Consider the following 26,626-nt stretch of genomic DNA (forward strand, 5'->3'; position numbering starts at 1 on the left):
CGCCGCTCTTCAATGAGCGTCTCTGACGCCAGGTTGGATAACCAGATACGTGCCACTGGGAATGTGCCGCTATAGAATAACGGAAAAATACCTTAAATTTGTCCTATGCTGAGCAGAATCGAGCCCACATCACAGGGGTTCCTCAAGGACAGCAACCCGACGCCTTAGCAGGCAGCGCCGCAAATGCCGGAACATACCGCAAATGCGGTGTGTGCCGCTTTTCAAAGAACGCCGTTGAACGCCGCGAGAAAGAATCGCGAGAGAGAAGCCCAGGCGGCCGCATGGCGCGTTTTTCAGCGTTCGCACGCACCAGCGAGCCACGCATTTCGGAGGCCGTGCGCGGATTTCGTGGCGGTGCCGCTCGCTGGCGCCGCGTGTTCTTAAAGAAGCGCGAAAGATGAGTCCCGCTGAAGTACGCGCCTCATACGCAACTCGTTTTGACGCTGGCAATACGCTGTGTCGCTATATTGATTCAATGCTAAGTGCATTACCGTCGACAGCCATCGCGAGATGGGTTCTCCTCAGTTTTTATATTTATACATAATTATCTATAATAAGTAAAATATAATAATTATATTTGCGTGGGGAGACCTTGTTGCTTGCCAACGAAAATTACTGCCTTGATTATACCACATTATATCAGCAAAACTTGGTTTCATGCATTGAAGCACAAGATTAACTGGTAAGCCAACGCATTTCTCCGCAAACTTCGGGGATTATTATCTCGATACCGGTGTCATCCTGAGAATTCATTCCAAGTGGATACGTCTTGCGAACTCCCCGGCTAGAAATCGCAAATTGAAATATATGTCATAAGGTAATTAGTTGATTAGGTTTTCCAATTTCGAGGGCAAGTGATTTCCGTCTCTTCGAGTAGACAAGCTCATGGAGTACAACTGGGCTGTCAGCCACAGGATATTTTTTTTAATATTTAAGGTGTTCGCTGACAAACTCGCTATATAGTGTCACCATGCACAAACAGCAGGAACTGGGAAAAAAGGGCAGGACACCTTAATTAGGTAAACTGGGGAACGATTACGCGTAGACCTCGTCTGCTCTTCGCTAATGTGCGAGATCTTCGTCTTTCTGGCATAGATGTAAAGCGAATGCGGAAAGGCGAAGAAGAAAGCGGTGATTGAAACTAAAGGCATGGTTGCCTTCAGCGACACGAAAGCCTGCCAAACATAAAAAAAAGTGCCACGCGACTAGTCGCGTGGAACATTTCAGCGTACTTTTCCTGGCTTATTTCATGCTTAGCCAAAAACGTTTATTCAGCACGTATATACCGATTTATTGATGGTGCCGTCATTTTGCGATCACGTCGTCTTATATCGTCCGGCGTCATGCTTGTATGTGGCCACGCGCTCGAGGGGTGCACAGCGAACGTGCTATTGACGACCAGTGGCAAGTTTTCCCGTTTTCTTCAGAGTTTTCAAGAAGTTTTAGGAATCGGGAAACCTCTTAGCGTGTTGTTAATTGTCGGGAAGGGGAACAGTAATCATCATTACCAATGCCTCTTCCCCGTTGTCAGACTAAACGCCGCGTGCAACAGCCGCGTCACATCAGGGAGGAGTTTTGCGCCGATCCTAACTCTCTTGCATACGTAATCGTGCGAACGACAATTAAAATTTGGAGTCGTATATGTCGGAGCACAGACACGCTAGAAGAATTCTTCCAATAGATACTGTGTAAAAACATGACTGCTTCTAACGTTTCAGTACAAACATACCCACTCACTGCAGTAAACAAAAAGTTAATTATTCAATTTTAGTTAATTGGGCTGCTGACAGCGATAATTATCAGCTCACTTTGTGTCCCCCTGGCCCCATAACTTGCTTGCACAGGTGGTCTTCGCGTGGCTCCCAGTGCCTGATATTAAGAGACCCATAAAACTTAATTTTGAACACCCTTATGTCTCAGTAAGACTTCTGCGAAACAATTGGAGCATTGCATCAATTTCACGTAAGGCTGTAAACTTATATAGTATCTTAATTTCTTCTTGTGATGGTTTAACTAATGCTGTTTATCGAAGGGCGTTATAAGTTTTTGGAGCAGAGTTGCCGATTTGTAAACTTTGTGCGTCCAGTGTTTTTTTTTTCTCTTTTGAGGTGAAAGCTTTAAGCGGCTCATACCCCCGAAAGCAAGCAAAGAATACACGGTTGAATGTGAATTAAAAAACGAAAGAAGGAATAAACGAAGGCAAGAAAGAAAGAACGAACGAACCTTTATGGTGCTCGCATGTCTTGTTGAGGAGGTAAAGCTACGGAACCGTACCTTTACTTCACACTGTGGATCGTTATTTCGTGCAAGAAGTCTGACCCCTCCGATCGTATAACTTAATGCACTACCACGTGTGTAGCAGGCTTTCGCGTCAACGTGTTACAGCGGAAGTGTAACGTGCTGCTGAACTTTTTTTTATTTACCTCATTCTCACATTTTTGCTCAAGCTTTCAAATACTACATCAAAGTTCCGCTTCATATAGTTTGTTGCAATTATAATAGAAACCTAAATTATAAAAAGCTCATTCAAATGGTTTCATTGCTTCTCTAATAATAGTATTTCCGCGTTTTACATGCATTTCAATGGGAATAGGAGTCGGCTCCAAGTTAAAGCTTCCTTCTAATATTACATGATTAACGTATACTCTTTGTTTTATGATTAAATGCTGATTCACTCTCATTTAAAGTAGACAGAACTTGAATTGTGTGTGCGTGAATGTTTCATTGACGTGGTTACTTTATAATAACCGTTTTTGCATAGCCGTAGTGGTGCAGCGTATTACCAACTTTATATTAGTTCACCATTTGAATTTTTTGGCACATAAGCCGCAGAAGAGCATGCCACGTTTCACTTGCAGTTGTGAGACAAGTGCAGGGCGAAGTTCAAGTGCCCTGCGAAGGCATAAAAAGCTGCGTCATAAAAAGCTGCGTCTACATAAAAATATTCGTCGCGTCATTGGCTCCTCTAAATTATCTTGCCTTTCCCAAACCCACAAACAGGACATTGCCCCGCTCTTTGCTGACAAAGAAACAGAGCAGAAAGGAAGAAGAAATACTTTTGTTCACTCACACACACACTAGCAGCGTGGACACTCATGTTGATTCTTTTTCGAATACTGAAGCGCAGAGGCAGCTGTTGACACATAATGGCTCGCAGATTTCTAAGGCAACATCAATCTCTTTTACTCGCTTGAGTAGAAAATACTCAAGCCACATTAACGTTTGTCAGATTGACGTGTTCGTATTAGCGCAGAACCCATCTCAGATGCCATAATTGTCTAACAGTCGCACCCTAAGTGCAGGTGGAAGCTGTTCGGAGAATTGCTGCCATTTCTTGCTCCCAAACATCTTCTTGTAGCGGTGGAGCAGGCCATGGACTGTTTGCTTCAAGTCTTCCTGGGGAATGGCCCAGGAAAGGATGACCTGAAGGAACAAAATGAAATCACGAAGGGCTCCATCCGGGTTCACACTCATCATTCTGCAGATCCCATAGAATGCGAAGTCCTTCGTTTCACAGTTCTGAACTTTTCCCAGTGCTAAGCAGCACGGACCTGTGAACTGATGTACCTTCGGTGCCATTTCCTCTGTGCAAGCGTAACCAAGACATCCGATAGTAATAGCAGTGTTCTCCAGCAAGGATTTGGACGTCTTCGACAGCTTCATATTAGTCACCAGTTTAGGAAGGACATTATGCATGTGCAGTTTGACAGCCCTTCTTAACCTGATGGTGATCTGGCTGATTTCCCAGGTCGCATTATTGCACACTGGTATAATCTTTGGGTTCAAGTTCTCACCGAGTATAGAAAAGGACAAGCGTGAAGTGGACATTTTTTAAAGGGAATTTTTTAGAGATACCTTTGCCTGCTTTTCTGGCATGAATCTATGGCAAAAATAATAATCATGTCATCATAGCAAAAATGAGAGACAAAGAGAGAGAGAACGTTCTTTTATAAAATGCAGGGAATTCTGCAGGCGTCTATGTCAGCATCTTCATGCAACGCAGCATATGGAAGGGAAGAGGGTAAATAAAGACTCTATAAGAAGGACGAGGGCCGCAAAAGAAACGAAGAAGGCAAGAAAGAGGTATCAATTGCAGAAGCGATTGGATGCCAAATATTGCTCGAGTGTGCACTGGAACTTTGCCCTAGATTCGACACGTGTAGCCCGAGTTTGTCGCCCGAAAATCACAAGCGTTGCACCGCCGTCTTAATTGTCATTGTCAGGCCAGCTTTTGTTCTTTTTGTGGCAGCTACGGCCATAAAGTTGTGTGCAGTTTACAGGGAAGAAAATCCGAACGGGTACCGCTGCCACCACGAAAAGTGCCTGTGTATGGGTGGGTGGTCTTGTCTTGAACATGGCCTGGTCTAAATCGTGCGCCGCAAACAGGGATCTTTTTAGAATGACATTTTCGTATAAATCTTGGTTTCCCTGTGCCAAATCTTGTATTAATGATTACTGACATACCTGCGCGTTTCTTCTACTGTCTCAGATTATCAAATATAGGAGACACAATAGAATTATACAAATATCATATAGGACCGACGGAAGCTAAAAACTGTACGTATTGCACAAATTTCGAGAAATCAGCTTAAATGCAAACGATTAATATGTTGCCCGTGACTAATGCGTAAGAGTTCACCCGCGGTCGAGTAGTTTCGTGAGCACCTGCCTGGCTTGTCTTTTCTGCGCGATCTTCTACTCGTTGTGTCTTTTCAACTGACGCCCTGTCACTGCTTCGGTCGCAGGATGGTCGGTGCGGTCCCGGCTGACGCTGACCACAGGACCGAACGCAGGCAGCGCCGCTCGTCCTCTGCGCTTGTGCGCCAAGGCTTCCTACTCGGGCACTTCGTCCACCACGATGCTGCTCACCGCGCAGAGGGCGACGCCACCCGTGGCGCGGTGTGCCTGCCGCACAGGCAGGGTGTGCGCCGCCACCGACGTGTAGCGGTTGAAGATCGGCACTTGTTTCCTGGCACAACGACTCGGATCCGGATTGGTTCCGCGGGCCCGGCGCTTTAAGTGAACGACACGAAAGGACGCGCGTAAACTGTGCATCTATTTGCGTGTCAATCAAAAAGAAAAAAAAAGTGCAACATGATTGGAGAGGTGTACGGATGACGAGTTCAGGCTCGAGAGAGAATGAAATAAAACCACTACTGAGGAACTCCTTAGGAGCGCCTGGTGAAGGGGTGGTCCTGTTGGGCTGCGACACATCCTTTCTGTTGCCGATGCTTATATATATATATATATATATATATATATATATATATATATATATATATATATATATATATATATATATATATATAGTCAACAAAGGCGCTTTGTATTATATGTGGCCGGCGTGGAGAGGGTTGACATGATCACAAGACGCTATACCAAATGAACGCACACGCATGTGTGTACAAACACTGCAGCTCTGTTCTTCACATTGACCCTTGTAGCAACCCAGAATAGGTCTATGAGAAATGAAAAAGAAAAATGTTTTGTGGTCGCAACTTCCCTACAAAAAAGCACATCAGTGCATCTATACAAAAACTGGGGAGCTCGCAACATTTCCGGGGGCTACTGCGAAAGCACTAAAGTGAAGTGGGAAACTATTAGGATTCCTTCTTTTTTCCTTACGTAGATTCAACAAAGCAGTTCCCCATGTAGTCCCCCTAATGTGTTCCCTTTAGTGTTTTCGCAGAAGCGCCCAGAAGGGTTGCGGGCTCCCCAATTTTTAAGGGAAACACACACATTTAGAACAATTCCAACCACTTCTTTATTTACTCCATTGACAAACGACGTGACGGTGTCCTATATGGTAGTGGATATTCAACGCCAATGATCATTATCGTATGGTCCGTAAAGTATGTAGATGTACACTTTGGAAATGTGATTGCATTACAATTGCATTGCACGCCAAGCAGCGTTGCGCTGGACCCATGCTTCTTCTTCCGAGGCGTACTTTCGCGGTTGACCACGCGGCTTCGCAGGTGCCGCCGAGGTGGATGTTCCTCGATCCATTTTACAACACGCAATGGAGACAAGCGAACGCGCTCGCCTTTTTACGTACAAGCGGCGAGCCCTCTCCCGCGACGCCACGAACGACAGGGCGCGCCGCGCGAACTAGGCGCTTCCTCGTCTCGCCGATGACCTCCGTGTTTTCGCATAACACCGAAAAAAATCCGATAAGCACAGGCCGATAAAATTTTTGACAATTCGGATTTATTCCATAAACTCGGAGTTTAGCGGCCAATATTTCGTTCTGTTCCGTTTTATTTATCGAAAGCCTTTCGATAAAGGGCATGTTCTAAGCGATGTTTGATACATCGGCCGGTTTGGCTGATATAAACTTTACTTCACGGAAACAGTATGTCGTAGACCGCACCCATCGCACATTACACAACGGGCTTCTCGTCCCCGGAAGCGCGAGACGACATCTTGATATACGGTCTCCTGGCGGCACTCGAGCGCCAGGGGACCGAAGCAGGCGGAGAACGCCTGCTGGCGGAAAGCCTGCTGGTGGAATTCTGGGCTTAAGCCTGGTAGGCGATGGCTGGCGGGATGAATGGATTTTTTGACGCACGGAAATCGTCCTAGGCTGTATGTGGGGCTGTTCACAGGCGTGCCAAACATTTACCCCGCTCCTCCACCAGTGTCACGATGCCCTAGCTATAACAGCAGGAACTGGGAAAGCAGGGCAGTACACTTTAATTAGTTTGTTGTTGTTGTTGTTTCAAAACATGGATCGTACACCCACGAGGCATTACCCACACTGGATTTATTTAAAAGTGCATCTAACAAAATACCTAAAGGGGGTAAGGGCAAACATTGAAAACAAAGCAATAGGTAACTAAATGCTAGCAGAAATTTCGAGAGGGCAAATACATAAATCTAGGATAAAATGAAAATAAAGTGCCTCACAGTCAGTACCCTAACAAGGAAACCTTCCTGGCACTTTGATGAACTCGAGCATAGCAGTCATCATCGACCCATTGCTTGTGCCTAATTGACAGGCACCAAAGGACAAAGTGATTGGTATAGTAAGCGCTAACCCAAGCTTACTAGCTGGAATAATTGGGAACATTCTGCGGAGGGAGGAGAAGCGGCGGCAAGAAAGAAATCGTCCATAGTTTCTGGCTCAATGCAAAAAGAACAGATGTTAGTTATGCATAAAGCGGATCTATGAAGGTAAAAAATTAGGCGGAGTACTCTACAGCGCAAGCTTCATAAGGTCACCTCGCATTGTTGTGAAAGGCAATTACTCATGTTTCACCGGAAATTTGGACGACAAAAATCATCTACAGAAAGTAGGGATGATTCATTACAATTAAAAAAGGCGTTTAAATCTATCTCCTGTTATAAGAGCTAAACCATTTAGTGACGACGATACGAGCTAGTGAGCTGATTCATTTAAAAAGATTCCATTATGACCTGAAACCCAGAGAAACTGGACTTCAGACAAATTGTCCGGGGCAAGAAGAGAAAATAGACTCGGCAGGTGTAACCGGTTATTAGAAGTTAAATGAGCACGTACGAAAGCACATCGGTAGCCACTATCACTTTAGATCAATGTGTACCGAATTTGTGAAGACCAGACAAACTGAGAAACGCGTAGGCATCGACTTCGATATATATATATATATATATATATATATATATATATATATATATATATATATATATATATATATATATATATATATATATTTGTGTGTGTGTATGGATGTGTTTGTTTGTGTCATCATCATCATCGGCCTGGTTACGCCCACTGCAGGGCAAATGCCTCTCCCATACTTCTCCAACTACCCCGGTCATGTACTAATTGTGGCCATGTTGTCCCTGCAAACTTCTTAATCTCATCCGCCCACCTAACTTTCTGCCGCCCTCTGCTACGCTTCCCTTCCCTTGGAATCCATTCCGTAACTCTTAATGACCATCGGTTATCTTCCCTCCTCATTACCTGTCCTGCCCATGCCCCATTTCTTTTTCTTGATTTCAACTAAGATATCATTAACTCGCGTTTGTCCCCTCACCCAATCTGCTCTTTTTTTATCCCTTAACGTTACACCTATCATTCTTCTTTCCATAGCCCGTTGCGTCGTCCTCAATTTAAGTAGAACCCTTTTCGTAAGCCTCCAAGTTTCTGCCCCGTACGTGAGTACTGGTAAGACACAGCTGTTATCAACTTTTCTCTTAAGGGATAATGGCAACCTGCTGTTCATGATCTGAGAATGCCTGCCAAACGCGCCCCAGCCCATTCTAATTCTTCTGATTATTTCAGTCTCATGATCCGGATCCGCAGTCACTACCTGCCCTAAGTAGATGTATTCCCTTACCACTTCCAGTGCCTCACTACCTATCGTAAACTGCCGTTCTCTTCCGAGACTGTTAAACATTACTTTAGTTTTCTGCAAATTAATTGTTAGACCCACCGTTCGGCTTTGCCTCTCCAGGTCAGCGAGCATGCATTGCAGCTGGTCCGCAGAGTTACTAAGCAAGGCAATATCATCAGCGAATCGCAAGTTACTAAGGTATTCTCCATTAACTCTTATCCCCAATTCTTCCCAATCCAGGTCTCTGAATACCTCCTGTAAACACGCTGTGAATAGCATTGGAGAGATCGTATCTCCCTGCCTGACGCCTTTCTTTATTGGGATTTTGTTGCTTTCTTTATGGAGGACTACGGTGGCTGTAGAGCCGCTATAGATATCTTCCAGTATGTTTACATACGGCTCGTCTACACCCTGATTCCGCAATGTCTCCATGACTTCTGATGTTTCGACTGAATCAAACGCTTTCTCGTTATCAATGAAAGCTATATATAAAGGTTGGTTATATTCCGCACATTTTTCTACCACCTGATTGATAGTGTGAATATGGTCTATTGTTAAGTAGCCTTTACGGAATCCTGCCTGGTCCTTTGGTTGACGGAAGTCTAAGGTGTCCCTGATTCTATTTGCAATTACCATATAAATACTTTGTAGGCAACGGACAGTAAGCTGATCGGTCTATAATTTTTCAAGTCCTTGGCGTCCCCCTTCTTATTGATTAGAATTATGTGTAATCCGTAATTTCCAGGGGCCTGCTGTCTAAACAGATAAAAATTGAGAGATTACAGTAGGTTGCAAACCCAGCGCCTTTGAAGCTTTTGTTTTAACACACGCGCACGCACACTCTAAATACAGTTTTAGTGTAGCGTAGACTTAAAGCGAGCACGGAAAAGCGAAGAAGAAAGCGATGATCGTAGTTGTAGGTATGGTAGCCTTGAGTAACAAGAAAGCCTGCAAAACACAAGGAGTACTTTGCTAGTTTCTTTCAGGCTTGGAAAAAACTTTTATGTGGCACGTATAGACTCGGTTATTGAGGGCGCAACCTATAATCATCATGATGATTATGATGATGATGATTTATTGACATTCCCTTTGAAAGTGGGCAGTGACAAATTGTCACCTAGCCTGCTTGATTTAATAAGGTATGCTCTATATATATATATGTATATATTCCGTCCTAGCATTTGTACACATTTCCTTAGTCTCTTTCCTATCTTCCTGAAAAGTTCTATATCTACCTTGTAGCGCTGCAGATGCCGGTACGTCATCCGGTCGTATCATTATCTTCCTTACTTTTTTTCCACCAATACTCTAAATATCTCTTGCATACCTCGACTGCTGACCGGTTGATGGTTCCGCCCACTTGAACTCCAAAAGCTTCTTGAAAGTGTACGTTGCCTACTGGTCTCGCTGGGTGAATCCCTTCGCATTACATTAGGATGAGCTGAATGGTAGCATACACATTCCTTATCTAATTTCGAATACTTGCTGAGGCATGTTTTTGTCCTTAAACAACCAGCTCGAGCCTCAAATATATAGCAAAGCACTTCCATTCGTGTTATTGTGCAAATTTTCCTTTCTCATCTTTGTAACTCTCCATGGTCATTTTCGTTTCTGTCATTTGCATCAAATTCGCTCTCTCGCTTTCTCGCACTTTCTGTCCGATTTATCCTAGTTGTCTCTCTACTCTTTCAATCACCGTGTACTTGGTTGCCAACTTTCTTGACCTGTTCCTCCATTCTGTGTCCACACTCTTTAGATACAGATACTTAAGCACTTTAGCCGCCCATTTCTTTTGATCCGTGTTCCTGAGTCTTTCTTCCAACCTAATTTTGTTCCGCGCTTCTCTGACTTCAAGCAAGGCCCAACACGTGTCCCTTTGAACTGCTTTATTTGTAGTTTTACCGTGGCTTCCCAAAGCCAACCAGCCTACCCATCTTTGGTTAACTTACGTTGGCAGACATACATGCCAACGCCTGTAGATCTCTTGGGTTGTTCGTACGGACAATGCAACAGCCAAGGACAATGCAGGTTCGTCCCCATACACCAATGCGGGGACCTTCTGTTGCACCATTTGTCCATTACGCGTTTGTGATAAATCCTAAATGAATATTTTCCATTTGTATTTCTATTCCCTTAGCATAAAGTGTGAACATCAGTGGAGACAGAGAGCATGTTTGCTTCAGTACTTGGTAAATTTTCCACCACTTCATTAGAACTTCGGCCCTCCCATGCAATCTTTACTTGTCTCTATATATCTCCCTAAGCAGCTTCACGAAATCTGGTTCAAATCCAACAGGTTTCTTTTATTTTCCTTGTCTCTCCTATCTCCTTCTGCATAACGTCTTCCATTCCTTATATTCCCAGACTGTCGTATGAAGTGCCCCGGTTGGATGGATGGATGGATGGATGGATGGACGGGCGGACGGACAGACGGACGGACGGACGGACGGACGGACGGACGGACGGACGGACGGACGGACGGACGGGCGGGCGGACGGACGGACGGACGGACGGACGGACGGACGGACGGACGGACGGACGGACGGACGGACGGGCGGACGGACGGACGGACGCTATGAGCGTCCTCTTTGGAACGGGGTGGTGGGTTGCGCCACCAAGCTCTTGTTATTATATTTCCTAATGTCCTACCTACGTTAAAAACGAAAAAAACGGAAAGGAAAAAAAACCACGATGAAATCTCATAACCAAACTTTCTGAACCCCTATTGGGAACTTTGCTTTTGCACGCCTCCGTTGTTTCTCATTTCCCTGCTTTTCTTCCACCAGTCTTCCAATCACCGCTTACTAATCTCTATTTCGGACATGATTACCTTCCCCCTGCTCTCGCTGAACACAGATGCTTCAAAGGCCAGAGATGCCTAAATTAACAGCTTTGCAGATATATTCACACTGTAATAAAACATGCTCCATTGTTCCGCTAGCTTTACCGCATTAAGCACATGATTCTTCTTCCTTGTTATATCTCGATTTATAAGTGCTTGTTCTAAGGCCTCCTGATCTCGCTTCGAAAAGTAACGACCTTCCCTTTGGGTTATCATAAATTGTCTTTCCTGATCTCGTTCTTTGTTCTTAAGTAGTCACTCATACCAGGTTTCTTTTCCATTCCCGCCACCCATGAGATTATCTCAGCCTCTCTGACTTTCCTCTCGACGTTCTTTATTCCCATGTTGCTCACCGTACAGGTTGCATACTTGCTAAGTTTCCTAGTTCTTTTCCTCAACTGTGAATCAATGTTTTACTTGCACAAATAGCTTAAAACTATCCCAGCCCATTTACTTTCTTCCATATTCCTCACTTACACTTCGTAACCAATTTTACTGCGAGCTTCTCTCACTTCAAAACTACTCCAGCCCATATCCTCCTCCACAGCTTCATTTGTGGTCTTCCCGTGAGCGCCCGATGCGAGGCGTCCCAATGACCTTTGGTTGCCATCGATTCCTGAGTCTACCCCACATTTCAAGCAAATAACCGCATTACACCTTTCCACATGCCCCGGAGCACCTCGTAGCTATTGTATCACCATAGCGCTCCGTGTTTAATTATGGCCGCATTTCTCTTCCCCATTGCTGTTATTGTTTTTCCTCTGTTTCCATATGTCTATCACCTTCGTTTATCCATATACCAAGGTATTCATATTCTTTTACCCAAGGTATTTCCTGGCGCTGAATTAACACTGTATGTTCTCTGTTTTCATTGAATACAAAAATACCAGATTTTTTGAATGCTAAATTTCAGACCTAGATGATCGCCTTCCCTTCCCCAGATCCACACACGCGCTCAAATTGCACCAGAAAAAGACCTATGTCCCCTCCTACTGCGTAGGGTGCCATCAAGTCTGTCATTCTGTGCCCGCTTTCACGTGCCTCGGTGCTAGGTCTTTCAGTATTTTGAGCTTTCAGGAGCTCAATCTCTAGGCGCTTCATTTCGAGTGCGTCGCGTGCAACACGGTCGCGCTCTTCTTTGGCTTCAGCTGCTGGTCCGCTTGCGCTCTTCTTTTTCGTCTAGGCGCTTACGCTCTTCCTTTTCTTCAAAGCACTTACGCTCTTCCTTTTCTTCTAAGCGCTTACGCTCTTGTTTTTATTCTATGCGCTTACGCTCTTCCTCCTTCTCCGCAATGCTCTCTAGACATTCCTTCATTTCATCGTCGTCTGCCCCGATCGCTTCGATCGCCTCAATGATCTGCGGCTTTCTCTTTGATTCGGCAATTTGAGGCCCAACTCTCTGGGCAAGCTAAACAATCCCGGCTTCTTCAGTGCCTTCAACTTCATGGCTGCCCTTAGTGCTGCTAACTCTTCACTCTATAACAACCTCGACGTACTCAAAACATCCGTCAATGCTTAAAGAAAAATCACTGCTCTGTACTTCCCGAAAAAATACGCGAAGCTAAGTGATATCTTAGTGAAGAAAAGATGTGCGCTCACCATATGCAGTCATGAATACAGGCACATGCCTTCCGTAGATCTCGTGGATCTCGTGGATGTCGTCCAAAGTTGGGGTCTCCAGGGTAGCGTATCCCAATCGCTGCCAACCAGTTGCGTTCTCCAGGGTAGCGTGCCCCCGTGCTGACCACCAGTTGATACGACGCCTGTTTTTCGAAGCTAGACCGACGTTACTATTGGTTAGCGTGGCGTTGTCAGCGGGCGGCAGGCGTCTGGTAGACCATGGCGACCAGGTAAGGACGAGACAATTTCTAGTGCGAAACTTGCACGGTTTATTCAATGTTTGGTCAAAGATAAAAAGAAAAGAATGCAGTGAAAAAGTACATTGCGGGGCCCTTTAAGTAGGCCCACTAAAGTCGTAGGCGGGATCTGGCTCACGTCAACGTCACGTGATGTGCACTGAGTTACACGGTGCTTGGCAGCGGCATCCACTCACCCGGCGACCTTTCACGAGCCCGCCACCGCAGGTGGCAACCAGCAGGTCCGGGATCGTAGGCGCTTATTCTTTCTTCTAGGCGGCGTTGGTTCGCAGAAGTTCTCCTGTAGAGCTTGACAGTTCGTGGAAAGGGTGTCTGGTTGTGGATAGGCGGCTGATCCATTGTCCCAGCTGACGTCTTCACTAGCGTGCCTCTGCTGGCGGCAGCCCGGGGTCATGTCTGGTTCGCGGAAAGGGTTTTCCCGCAAAGACCCAAAGGCGCCTGTGAACACTGCGGGGCGTCCGCCAGACCGGCATCCACGCAAGTCAACCATAGCAAATTAGGAATCCATTCTTCGTTCACGAACGGGCCTGTAAGCACTGCGGGGCCCTGCCAAACCAGTCGTCCACTCGAGACAACCATGGCAAATTAGGAATCCATCCTTCGTTTCGATAAGGCATGATGGTAGAACATCCTTTTGGCCCAGGGTGTTACACGCCAATGTAACAATGGACTATAACATCTCCCACCTAACACGTAGAGTTGGCATCCTCGAGGGTAAAATGAAAATCATAGAGTCTAGCAAAATCAAGAGCATCACCACTAGCACCATTGCAAAAGCCAAGAAAGTACAGCAGGATCCCGATAACATGAGTTCCCTGCAGGCTATGCTCGTTCAATAGAAATCAAAATGGCGGTACAAACCGGAAATATAATTATCTGGCAATGGTATTGCGCCAGCTTCTTAATGCGCAAGGCTGCTCTATTGCAGCTCATCAAAGGACAAGCGTCAATGCCACACGTCCTGCTCTTGCGAGAAACCCTTAGTGAGAAGCTAAATTTATCGGGCTACCGTTCGGTTAGCCAAAAAGGAGGAAATGGCAGAGGTATCGCCCCATTCTTCAGGAAAGGCACCTCGTTTAAGACTAACCGAACCTAAACCGAACGCTGGTCTCGGACCCACGTTTCCTCACGAAGCTGGGAAACTCAGTAGCCAGAGACACGACACCTGATCTCAGCATCACTAGAAATGCGGTGGCCAAGTGGTCCAACTTACAGAAGAACTTGGGGAGCGACCACTAAATAACAGATCTCAGGATGGAAATAATAGCAGCTCCCCCAAAAAACCTATAAAAACACAGACTGGGACCTTTTTAGGAAAAGAAGAGGTGAACATGATGCTGTATACGACACCTTCAGTAAACTGCTTGGACAGATCCAGAAGGATGTCGAGAAGGCCACCAAGGAAACAGTTACAGATATTAACGCCCCATGGATGGACGCAAGGTTAGCGCACTTCCTGGAAGCCAAACGCTCTCTCCTCGAGAGATGGAAAACAGAAAGACTCAATCGCAGGCTACGGGAAAAGATCGCGGAGCTTAATAAACACATTGACAAGCAGTGCTCCGAACTTAATAAAGAGCAATGGAGTGATGCCTGCTCGGGAGCGGATGGAAAAATGTGCAAAGGAGGCAAATGGACCCTCTTCAAACATCTCTTAGATGATGGACAATCTAAATGTAATCAGAGACTAGTTATAGACCGAATAATAATTAAGGAAAAAATGGAAGGCACCTCAGAAGCATCCCATATTTCAGAAACTAGGCAACAAATACCTTCCACTTGGTCAAAGCCCAGGGCTGGACACCCCTTTCTCGAAAGCTGAGATCAGGGAAGTGCTGTACAACCTAAACGGAAGGTCTGCGCCAGGCGCCGATGGAGTTACAAACCGACTCTTAAGAAATTTCGGCGATAAAGCCGTTCAAGCCTTAGTGAAGGAGATAAATGAGGTATGGGAGGAGAACGTTGTACCGGAGAGCTGGAAGACGACCACAGTGGTTCTAATCCCCAAGCCAGGTAAATCACCCAGCTTGGAGAACCTTCGTGCTATCTGCTGTACCTAGAACCTCCGTGCTATCTGCTGTCCCTTACTTCTTGCATTAGCAAAGTAGCAGAAAATGCAGTGCATAACACGATATCGAAACATATCGAGCAGAACGAACTATTCCCGTATAATATGGTTGGTTTCAGGCCCTTGCTTTCAACGCAGGATGCCATGCTCCTGCTCAAAACACAGACTATCGACTCTCAAAGAAAAGGTGTAAAAACGGTCCTCGCACTCGATCTATCCAAGGCCTTCGATACAATTACACATGACTATATCCTTAAGGAGATATCGGCCTTGAACTTAGGAGTTAAATTCTTCTCCTTCTTTGCATCCTTCCTCGAGAGTAGGACGGCGGCTATAAAGCTGAGGCCATGTCTCGGAGTCTTTCACACTCGGAAGAAGGGGCATTACCGAAGGGGCAGTTATCTCACCCTTCTGTTTGATATAGCAATGCGCAAGTTGTCGGAAAGCTTTGCAGCAATTCTTTACCTAGGTCATGCATTATATGCTGACGATATTACAATCTGGTGTCCTGGAGGATCGCAGGCAACAGCCGAGCAAGCTAGCCCTACAGGAGGCTCTGGATGTTACAGAGTCTTTCTTGGAAGGTACGGACTGGCACTCTCGCCTGAAAAGTCGGAACTCCTGCTGTACAGACAGGCTAGGCGAGATGCTAGGGGAGTCACCTCCAGACGGGGTCCTACCCCTCTAGGGGCTTTCTGAACATGCTCCACCCAGACATTGATCCACTCTGCCCAGACTGTGGCACTGAATTTTGCTCATTAGGTCACATGCACTGGCACTGCCCTGTGTTACAGGATTTTGACCGAGAAGAAGACTGGACGAAGGCCATCACAGACCCGAAACAAGACGTCCAGCTCCTGGCTGTCCAGAGGGCCCGTGAACGAGCGGAGAGGCATGGCCTCTCTGTTTCGACATGGGACTAGCCAATGGCTGGGTAGGAACCTACCTAGCCGGCCCCCTGCCTAGCTCCTTCATCATCATCATCATCATCATCATCATCATCAGCCTGGTTATGCCCACTGCAGGGCAAAGGCCTCTCCCATACTTCTCCAACTACCCCGGTCATGTACTAATTGTGGCCATGTTGTCCCTACAAACTTCTTAATCTCGTCCGCCCACGTAACTTTCTGCCGCCCCATGCTACGCTTCCCTTCCCTTGGAATCAATTCCGTAACTCTTAATGACCATCGGTTATCTTCCCTCTTCCTTACGTGTCCTGCCCATGCCCATTTCTTTTTCTTGATTTCAACTAAGATATCATTAACTCGTGTTTATTCCCTCACCCAATCTGCTCTTTTCTTATCCCTTAACGTTACACCTATCATTCTTCTTTCTATAGCTCGTTGCGTCGTCCTCAATTTAAGTAGAACCCTTTTCGTAAGCCTCCAGGTTTCTGCCCCGTACGTGAGTACTGGTAAGACACAGCTGTTATAAACTTTTCTTTTGAGGGATAATGGATAATGGGTCCTAGCTCCTTAGGACCCCAATAAAGTCGTTTACTACTACTACCACTTGGTTCATTCGCTCGAGTTGACTGACTCCAATACGCACCTTTCTTTCGTATCCCAGTTTGATCATTGGTGCAGACTTCGCCGTACGCTCATCAGAAACAAAATCTTCTCAACATACACGCGACGAAGCTGATGGCGTCAGGGGTTTTCTGTTTATGCTGTCAGTCCAAAGCCGACGCTTGTCTGAAACCGCAGCGACGGAATCCACGGAGACGCTACGGCTGAAGATGCACGTCACATTCGCTTTCTCAAGTTATTTTTGCAACCGAATACAGCACAGTAGTAGTCCGTTGACCTTGAGCCATGACATCTCACAATGACACTGCTGTCGTTCCAAGCCACCACTGGGAGAAACAGCGATGCGCACATATCAGAGGGAGGAGGGGAACGGCGCAGCGCGCTTGTTCGAGGCTACGTACCTCCTCACCGATAAAATGGTTTATGGAGCAGCGGAAAGATGGATCGCAAATTTTCCGTCATGGCCTACAATTTTCTTATTGACAATATTGTTCTGACTATAGTATTTGAGAAGTTAATAATAACCTATTACGCAATTAGGCGAATAATATAATAGTCTGACTTGCTCCAAGCGACGGCAAACACTACTTTGCTTCTGTCTAGCTGCGTGGTACTCGCATATTTTTAAGTTTTTGCACAGGTAACATGGGTCACTCTTGTGAGAGAGAGAGAGAGAGAGAGATGAATATAGGAAGGCAGGGATGGTAACCAGTCAAGGGTCTGGTTGGTCACCCTACGCTGGGAGAAGGGAGAAGGCGAAGAGAGAGAAGGGAGAGAGAAGGCGGTGTGGATACGTGTACGGACAGTACTTGAGTTAAAGCCGCTCTCGCAAACCAGTTCTGAGAAAGCACAAAAGAGCCGGTGATCGGTGGGGACTCTTGTGACCATTGCAACAACTTCACATAAGGCTGTAAACTTATATAGTATCACAGTTTCCGCTTGTGATGCTTTAACTAATGCTGATTACCGAAGGGCGTTATCTATTTTCAATTTGTAATTTTCGATTTGTAAACTTTGTGCTTTCATATTTTTTTGTTTTAAGGTGAAAGCCTTAAATAGCTCATACCCCCATAAGCAAGCAAAGATGCAATGGCTGAATATGAATGAAGAAACGGAAGAATGAACGGCTGAAACAACACAAGAAAGAAAGAAAGACTGAAAAAAAGGTAGAACTAAAGAAAGAATGACAGAATATTTAGGTGGTGTATAGCGTGCTCGCATGCGTTGATGAGGAGATAAACCTACAGCGGCATACGTTTACTTCACACTGCGGCTCGTTATTTTGTGCAAGAAGTCTGACCCCTCCGATCGTATAACTTAATGCACTACCACGTGCGTAGCAGGCTTTCGCGTGCACGTGTTACAGGAGAAATGTAACAGGCTGCCGAACGTTTATTTTTTTAATTTGCTTAATTCTGAAATTTTTGTTCAAACTTTCGAGTACTATATCAGAGTTCCGCTACATATAGTTTGTGCATTTATGAGGAAAATCTGAATTATACAAAGGTAATTCAAATGGTTTCATTGCTTCTCTAATGAGAGCATTTTCGCGTTTTACATGTATTTCAAATGGGAATCGTAGTTGTCCCCAAGTTTCCTTCTAATGTTACACGATTAACGTAAACTATTCGTTCTGTGATTAAATGCTTATTCACTCTGTTGTAAAGGTAGCCATAACTTCAACTGTGTGTGCGTGAATGTTTTATTGACGTGGTTACTTCAGAATAACCATTTTGGATAACCGTAGTGGTGCAGCATCGTATGTCTTCGCTACTTGAGCGGGTAACCTGTGCTGTGTCTAACAAAAATAACCGTCCCCTCGCTGGCCCCTCTAAATTATCTTGCCTTTCCTAAACCCGCAAACAGGGCAATGCCCCGTTTCTTTTCCGACAAGGAAACAGAGCAGAAAGAAAAAAAATGCTTTTATTCAGTCACACACACACTAGCAGCGTGGACGCACTCATGTTGATTCTTTTTCGATTCCAGAAGCGCGGAGGCAGATGTTGACACATAATGGCTTGCAGGTTCCTGAGGCAACATTGGTCTCTAACTCGCTTGAGTAGAAAATACGCAAGCCACATTAATGTCTGTTGGAATGCCGTGTTCGTATTAGCGCAGAACCTTTCTCAGATGCCATAATTGTGCAACATTCGCCTCCTGAGTAAAGGTGGAAGCTGTTCGGAGATGTGCTGCCATTCCTTGTTCCCAAACATCTTCTTGTAGCGGTGGAGTAAGTCATGGACTGTTTGCTTCAATTCTTCCTCGGGAATGGCCCAGCAGAGGATGGCCTCAAGGAACAAAATGAAATCACGAAGGGCTCCATCCGGGTTCACACTCATCATTCTGCAGATCCCATAGAACGCGAAGTCCTTCGCTTCACAGTTCCTACTTTTTCCCAGGGCTGAGCAGCACGGACCTATGAACTGACGTAACTTCGGTGCGATTTCCTCTGGGCAAGCGTAACCAAGACATCCGATAGCAATAGCAGTGTTTTCCAGCAAGGATTTAGATGTGTTCGAAAGTTTCATATTAGTCACCAGTTTAGAAACCACATCATGCATGTGCGGTTTGACACTGCTTCTGAACCTGATGGCTATCTGGCTGATTGCCCAGGTCGCATTATTGCACACTGGTATGATCTCTGGGTTCAAGTTCTCACCGAGTATAGGAAAGAACAAGCGCGAAGTGGTCATCGTATGGTACGTGCAGCTTTTGGTGAGCATTCCAAGAAGGGAAAATGTGGCCTGACGCACTTCAGGCACCGAGTCCTTCCCACACTGGAACATGAGCTCAAGGATGTTGGTATCCGTGACAAGAGGCTGAATGTCGTTTCCCAAACCTTCCGCCAGTCCGCTGAGCGTTTCCAGTGCCGCAACAACAAAGGGTTTTTCCGGGCTATACGAGTACCTCAGGTGGATTGCTTTGACGAAGAAGCCTTTCCTCCCCAGTTGCACGAGGCGGAGACACCTGTTTACCACGGGCACGTAGTAAGGCAAGAATTCAGATTTAACTGCGGTAGCCACACTACACAGACACCGTAGCAGATAAAATTGATTGATATCAGAGTCTGCCATCTCATCCCACTCCTCGGTCAGTGGTTTCATGAAAAATGAAATGAATTCACGCCTGTTGAGTTCTGGTCCTACACAGTCTGCCAGCGTTCTTATTGCATTGTACAGCATATAAAAATGTCGACGTCTGTACTTGTTCAAGCTACAGTAGATCGTGTCCAAAATGGAGTTGAGGTATGGCACAATCTTTGTGTTGGCTTTCTTTGCTAGGGTGTTAAGGGCGTTGCACGCAACTTCTTGGACCATTTCGCTGTCGTCCAGGACCCGCTCCAGTACCTGGTTCACCACTGGCTCGAAGTAGCGGTGCTGTGGCTGGCTCAACAGCCACTGGGAGTAACGGCTCAGGGTCCAGCAGGCGGCCGACCGCACAGGGGCCTTGCCATCTCTAAGACAGAAAAGAAAGTAGGTGATCAGATCCTCTAGATACTGGGTCATGCCTTCCATGCAGCCTTGAGCGATGACCCCAAGGACAAAAATGGCCGATTCCTTAATCCTCCAGTCCTTCTGCAACATCTCCTTAAGGGAAGGCACTAGCAGGTGAAAAACTTGCTCGTTGAACAAGATGGCTATCTTGTACAATGCATCCGCTGAGCAATTCCTTATATTCCACTTGTAGAAGATGTTTTCATCGCCATGTTTTTCGTTTGTCACAGAACATCCACCAATTTTGCCGTCTGTTGCTTTTTTCATCACCCAGAGCCTAGGCCGGATACTTCGTACGTCTTCCTTGAGTGTACTGATGTCAGAGTCTGAGTACTTCATTTTTTGGACTAAAATGGGGACAAGACTTGAGAAATACGGCGCCAGTGCTTCTTTGCAGACTGTCTTCTCCGTTAGGAAGGCTAGCGTCATGCACGCTGCCAGAGCAATGCTTCCGTCCACGTCTTGCATCTTGACCATGACGTACTCAACGATGCTGCGCATATGAGGGATGAGACAGTCGATGTGATATTCCAGCACTACTATTAGAGAACGACACATGGTTTTCTGTACTTCGGCGTCTTCATCATACATTGACTGCAGTAAACTCGTAACAACGGAGTCAGAGTGGACCATCACTGCTTCTGTGCGATTGATGAATAATAGGCCGATGACAGTGATGGCGCAAAACCGGATCCGAGGGTTGTTGTGCCGAAAATAGTGCAGAAACTTGGGCACAAGAACAGTGAGCTGATCTTTCAGTGCCCCACTAACCAGCTCATCCCCATAGTCCCGACAAATCTTGTGCAGCGCACCGAAAGAACCCTCGCAGACTCTGTCGTCCTTCGAGTCTAGGAGCTCGCCGAGCCGCGGAAGCAATTCAGGCCACCTTGCGAGCTCAACCGTTGTGTCAGTCGTGATGAAGAAGCCCAAGGCAGCTACGATCACCGTCAAGGGGTCACCCACACTTTCCAAGCTGGTCTTGGTGGAGTCGCTCACATGCCGGCGAACGATGCCAGGGTCTGCAATCACATCTTTATCCAACATTAATCCGCTTTGTTTTGGCAACCGCTCATTCTCTAACTTCAACGTTGTCAGGATGAATACCAGATAGTTCCTGAAGTCGGGGATTTCGCTCACCTTCTTGATCTCCTGCCGGGCCGTTAGCATCGTCGCTTCATCAGCAGACAGCGAATTCCTCAGCAGCTGCAAGATTTGCTGAAGCCGTTCCTCTTGCGGCTCCCACGGTGAAGACAACTCACTGCTCTTCTTCACAAACGGGAATCGCAAGTAACGGCAGCTCGTTAGGTCCATGTTGGTTTTGCGGACAGAATGGAACAGCGAAAGCTCGAGTCGGGCGCCTTCTTTTTCTTCTCCTAATAGCACTTCCCCATACCGCGCGATGATTGGTCCAGCGTAGTACGATGCCGGTTTGCCACTACATAGATGTAAAATTTTGTAGGTAAATGGCACTTACCCACTCTGTAATATTTGTTGAAACTGAGGCTCTCAAAATAAAATAAGGAATAAACATTGCAAAATAACTGAAACAAACCTTGAGAATATGTCTATAGGTTAAAATTAAAGCAGATTGAATCTGTAAAACGAAGAAATAAATGAAAAACACAATTATATAGAACAAATGGAACTAAATTTGGCAGAAATAAAAGGAAACAGTAAGGTCAAAAACAAGAGATTGAATCGCACTTACAAGAAATGTCTAGATGACAGCCAAAACCTTCACGTCGCTATGCCCAAGAACATGAACAACCGAGAACAAATAATTAACAACAGTCATATATATTCCCAGAAGACGAAGTGCATGGTATTTCTAATGGTCTTTTTTTTTTTGTAAGATAAAGGATCATCTAAAAGCAATTCAAAATGTTCTATGCCATCATCTTCTCTACAAAAAACCGCAGTTGTGTCCAGAAGGCGAAGCGCTCATAGAGATAGCATAGAGACAGACATAGAGTAGGGTTCTAATTTTTATACGTAGTACAAAGGGCAGTATACTATGGCGTACCAATTAAATTAACAAGCGTGGTGCCACGTGCTCACAGTCAAACATGAACAGATCTCACTGGCTAACTGCGATCACTCGCCGTCGCAACGCTGGCGCACTGAAGAGCTCCGCTAGTGGGGAGCGAAAGCTTCGTGCTGCCGCTCGCGTGACCGCGCGTTTCCAAAAATTAGATTTCGCCACATCCAATACTATAGGTGCTCAGGATGACCGGACGCATGACGCTGCCAGCCATCTCAGATCTCTCTATCTTTGCACTCGCCGCAGATCAACTCCACGATGCGGCGCGCAGACAGCCGTGCGCAGCCGCGGCCAGAATAGGAGAGGAGACGCCTGCTTACCAACTCCCGGTGGGTGCTTGATCATGTTACGACGCGCTCACCTTCATCCCTATAGTACGCACTTGATCAACCAAACTGAACTCAAACTGAGTGTTGAACTATAACACTGGGCGTGCAGGAGGACGATGCGCATCATGTCATCATTCATCTCGGTCCCTTCTCGCGCGCTTTTCCTCGCACCTGCAGCGTACGGCGTGTGGACCGCTCATGGTAATCGCTCTTTGACTTTATGGGGAACATCACAGCGACGGCGGCTACGACGAGCAAAATTCGCCTTGACTGCCCGTATAATGGATATTGCTATAGAAGAGAAAATCGTTAAGGGCGCCAAACCAGCTCCCATGTACAAAATTCTAAATTCTAAACACCAAGACACCCAGTCTTCGTGTTTCTCACAGTTTACTTCTCCATGGACTGCGTACTCACTAAAAATTTTGGTAGCTTTCTTTATATTAGACGGAACAGAACATTGCCGCAACATTTGTCACCGCAATCTAGGGCGCTATCACGTAAAGCTATTATAAACTTTTCTATTTCAATTCTGCAATCAGCCCTCCACGATTCGCCAAAAAATTTTCGAGTCACCACCCACTGCTCCGGTATATCCCGCGACGTCACGAAAACAGCGAAAAAGTCCCATCAAATATAGTATGTGCACACGGATTACACATGATTAGACCGAACGAAAGAAAAATAATAATGTCTGATTCGACGCCTTCTTCGCCACTAGCGAAAAAGGAGTCGGTTTTGGGCGACGCCTAATTTACCTGTTTGTCACGCGACGTCACAAAACCACGAAAACTCAACCGCGTCAAAGTGACGTGTACGCGTTAGAAAGGTGTAAATTTGCCGAACAAAACTGAAAGCCTTTCTGAATAGCCGGAGAGGTCCCCGTTCCAATAGGAATAGAAGATGGCCGCCGCTGATCGCTGTGGCACTGGCTACTCGGAGCTGCCGGGGAGCATGGATTTATTTGCGTAAGTGCAAGATGTTGCGTGGCAGTATAACGTTATCGTGACCTTGCCCGCCGTAACGTAAAACTATTCCAAACTTTTCTGTTCCAATTCTGCCTTCAGCCCTCCGCTATTGGTCAAAAACTTTTTTGGACCACCCCCACTTCACTTGTCTGTCACGTGACGTCACGAAAACCGCGATAGATCCCCATCTGTTATGACGTGTACACACTGATTATGCATGATTTGGCCTAACAAGAGAAAAATGGTTATTTCTGATTCGGCGCCTTTTCGCCATTAGCCCTCGGCTATTGGTCAAAAGTTTTCGGGCTGCACTCACTTCACCTGCCTCTCACGTGACGTCACAAAACTGCACAAACTCACCGCGTCAAAGTGACGTCTACGCGTTAAAGATGCATTAATATGCCGAACAAAACTGAATTTTCTTCTGAATAGCAGCAGGCTGCCCCGTTCCAACAGCAATAAAAGATGGCTGCCGCTGATCGCTCCGGCACTGGCTACTCGCACCTGCCGGCGAGCATGGGTTTATTTGCGTGTAATAAATGTTTTTGCGTGGCCGTGTAACGTTTTCAAGCACTTTCGGCACGTTAACGACCTCGCTCTGCCAACTCTGCTTTGCTGAGGATCCGTATTAACGGTATTTTTAAGCTTCCGTTGCATGCCGCCGCGATTTTCGACCAGCCACTGCAAGCTAAGTAAGGGGAAGCATACCAATAGCAGACACCGGCCCCACCCACCTCCTTGGGCTATCTACTTTCACTGTGCTGGCTCTGCCCCATCGAAACTATCTCCATTTGAGCATGCTCCCCGCCTCTTCCCAGCCAATTAGATAAGAAAAACTGCTCAATGTAGGCAATGCTATGAGTTTTGAAAGCAAAATAAAATGACATACTATAATCGAAAAGCGCGTTTGATTGGGATTTTCAAACACTGCAGGTTACTGCCCGATGCTTGCGTCGGTGCTTACGTAAATTTGACGTCAGCGGATTGCAATAAAAACAAATTGGAATGGCTTTCCGTTATAAGGCCCCTATCCGCTATAATGAAAGGTGATGCAGAAAGAACTTAATAGCCGGACGATCTAGCGACGCCTTCACCAGAGTATCTACTCTTTTGTTTAGAAATAAGCCTTTATGTACAAGAACAAAACTGAATCGGATATAAGTTAAGTAGTAAGGTATTAATGGTTGAAACGCTTAAAGCCTGCGATTTACCAGAAGTAGTGATCGAAGACCGCAAAGAATCAGTGACTACGACTTCAAAATCTAATGATGGTCGAATATACAAAGAGTGGGAACTACTGCCATTGATTCTGCAAGAAATAAAGGCACAAAGTGAAATGCGAAGAGAAAATGATCATTCGAAAATAGGCAATAATATATCAATGCCGCATCTTGCTCCATCGCTCACTATAACCACATTTGTCCGTATATTCATAAAGTAATCTTGTAAAACAGACTTTAACGTTCGATACAAGGCAATAGCTATACATTACGAAAAAAAATGTTGTAAAACTGTACTTGGGACTCACCTGACCAATTCTGATGCTCAACGGATCGAGAAATTTTCCACAAAGTTTAACTCGTCTACTTCTGCTCTTCTTAACCTATCATGGCCATATTTTAAAAGGAATTTTTAGAGATACCTTTGCCTGCCTTTCTGGCAAGCATCTATGACCAAAATAATAATCATGTCATCATAGCAAAAATAAGAGACAGACAGAGAGAGAACATTTTTTTTTATATAAAATGCAGGGAATTCTGAAGGCGTCTATGTCAATAGCTTCATGCTACTCGGCATATGGAAGGGCCCTTCCATCCCGGGATAGAGTAAATAAAGACAATATAAGAAGGACCGAGGTCAGCAAAAAAAAAAAAACAAGAACGCGAGAAAGAGGCATCAATTGCAGAAGCGATTTCATGTCACAATATTGCTGGAGTGTGTACTGGAAGTTTGAAGTAGCTTCGCCACGGGTCGCCTGAGTTTGCCGCCCTAAAATCACAAGCGTTCCACCGTCGTCTTAATTGTCATCGTCAGGAAAGCTTTCGTTCTTTTTGTGGCAGTTAGGACCACAAAGTTTTTACAGCGAAGCTGCCTATGGCTAGCAGGGCCGCGGCCAAAGGGGGGGAGGGGTGCTTATGGGGTTTAAGCACCGTCCCCCCCCCCCGAAATTTTTTCGTGATGCCATGCAGCGCCGACCAAAACAATCCCCGGCGACGGAAATCATTCTGCATTTTGTCTAGAATGTCCTTTTCACGCTCCAAAAGACATTTCAGCGCGAACATTAAGAAATCGGGCTGGAATTGCTGGCAACGCCCATGCACGGCAGTCACATAAAGGTCAAACCCCATGTGAGTGATTTTGTGCGCGACGGCGACGAGCGACGGCTTCGAACAACAAAACGGGCCGTCGCTTGAACAGATCGCTCGATCGCTCGATCGCTCGGTTCTGCAAATCTATAATACGTTGCTCGTCGCACGGAAGTGCTATGAGCGACTATATCAAGTAGCGCGAAGCCGGAACTGGATGTACATCACTCAAATATTATTCAATGTCGCACGGAACGAGCAAACGATTGAATTTTTATACGTGCAAGAATAAGAACCTACTGAAAGACCTCATAAATATTTTATGCTGCTTTTTACAGTAAAATACGTCAACTTAAATGAATAAAGCACGCGTCACGCTAGTTTCGGCGCGTATATTGCTGCCCTCATACCGGTAAAACCGGGGAGACGTCGCTCAACATGGTCGCTCGCATGGGGTACGACTTGTAAGCGACGAGCGAACGCGTCAGCCACCTCCATCGCATCGCTTGTCGCTGTCGCGCGCAAGATCGCTTGCATGGGGTTTATACTTAACGCAAGGAGCTCCATCCGAGCCCAAAGTTTCAAAGGCGTTTTGATGGCGAGCGGGCTCGTCGCGGTATCTCCCGGAGGCCGCGGAATTTACGGAGAGCATGGGTTTCAATTCCGAAACTTTATGGGTATAAAGTTCTCATAAATTTTTGATGCGAAAGGTGTATTGACATTTCCAAAGTCGTGCTTTAGATTTTGAATTCCGGAACTTTGTGGGTTTAATGTTGTTATAAACATCCAACGCCAAAGGTGCATTGACTTTTTTAAAGTCGTACATCGGACGATACAACTAGACAACCCAT

At 45.8% G+C, this 26,626-nt stretch overlaps 1 protein-coding gene and 1 pseudogene across 2 annotated transcripts in view; one reads left to right on the plus strand and one right to left on the minus strand.

Moving 5' to 3' along the window:
- Positions 1-5,169, plus strand: part of LOC142571793 (QRFP-like peptide receptor) — a 288,223-nt gene extending 283,054 nt beyond the window's left edge. For both annotated transcript variants that reach the window (XM_075680414.1, XM_075680422.1), the window contains one exon: positions 4,746-5,169. In XM_075680414.1, coding sequence (XP_075536529.1) covers positions 4,746-4,945 — 200 coding nt within the window. In that variant the 3' untranslated portion in view covers positions 4,946-5,169. The remainder of the gene's footprint in view (positions 1-4,745) is intronic.
- A 13,594-nt stretch (positions 5,170-18,763) lies between these two features.
- LOC142579956 (transportin-2 pseudogene) lies at positions 18,764-21,442 on the minus strand (annotated as a pseudogene).
- Positions 21,443-26,626: the final 5,184 nt, after the last annotated feature.

This window comes from Dermacentor variabilis, chromosome 1 (assembly GCF_050947875.1).
Source record: "Dermacentor variabilis isolate Ectoservices chromosome 1, ASM5094787v1, whole genome shotgun sequence".
Taxonomy (NCBI): Eukaryota; Metazoa; Arthropoda; class Arachnida; order Ixodida; family Ixodidae; genus Dermacentor; species Dermacentor variabilis.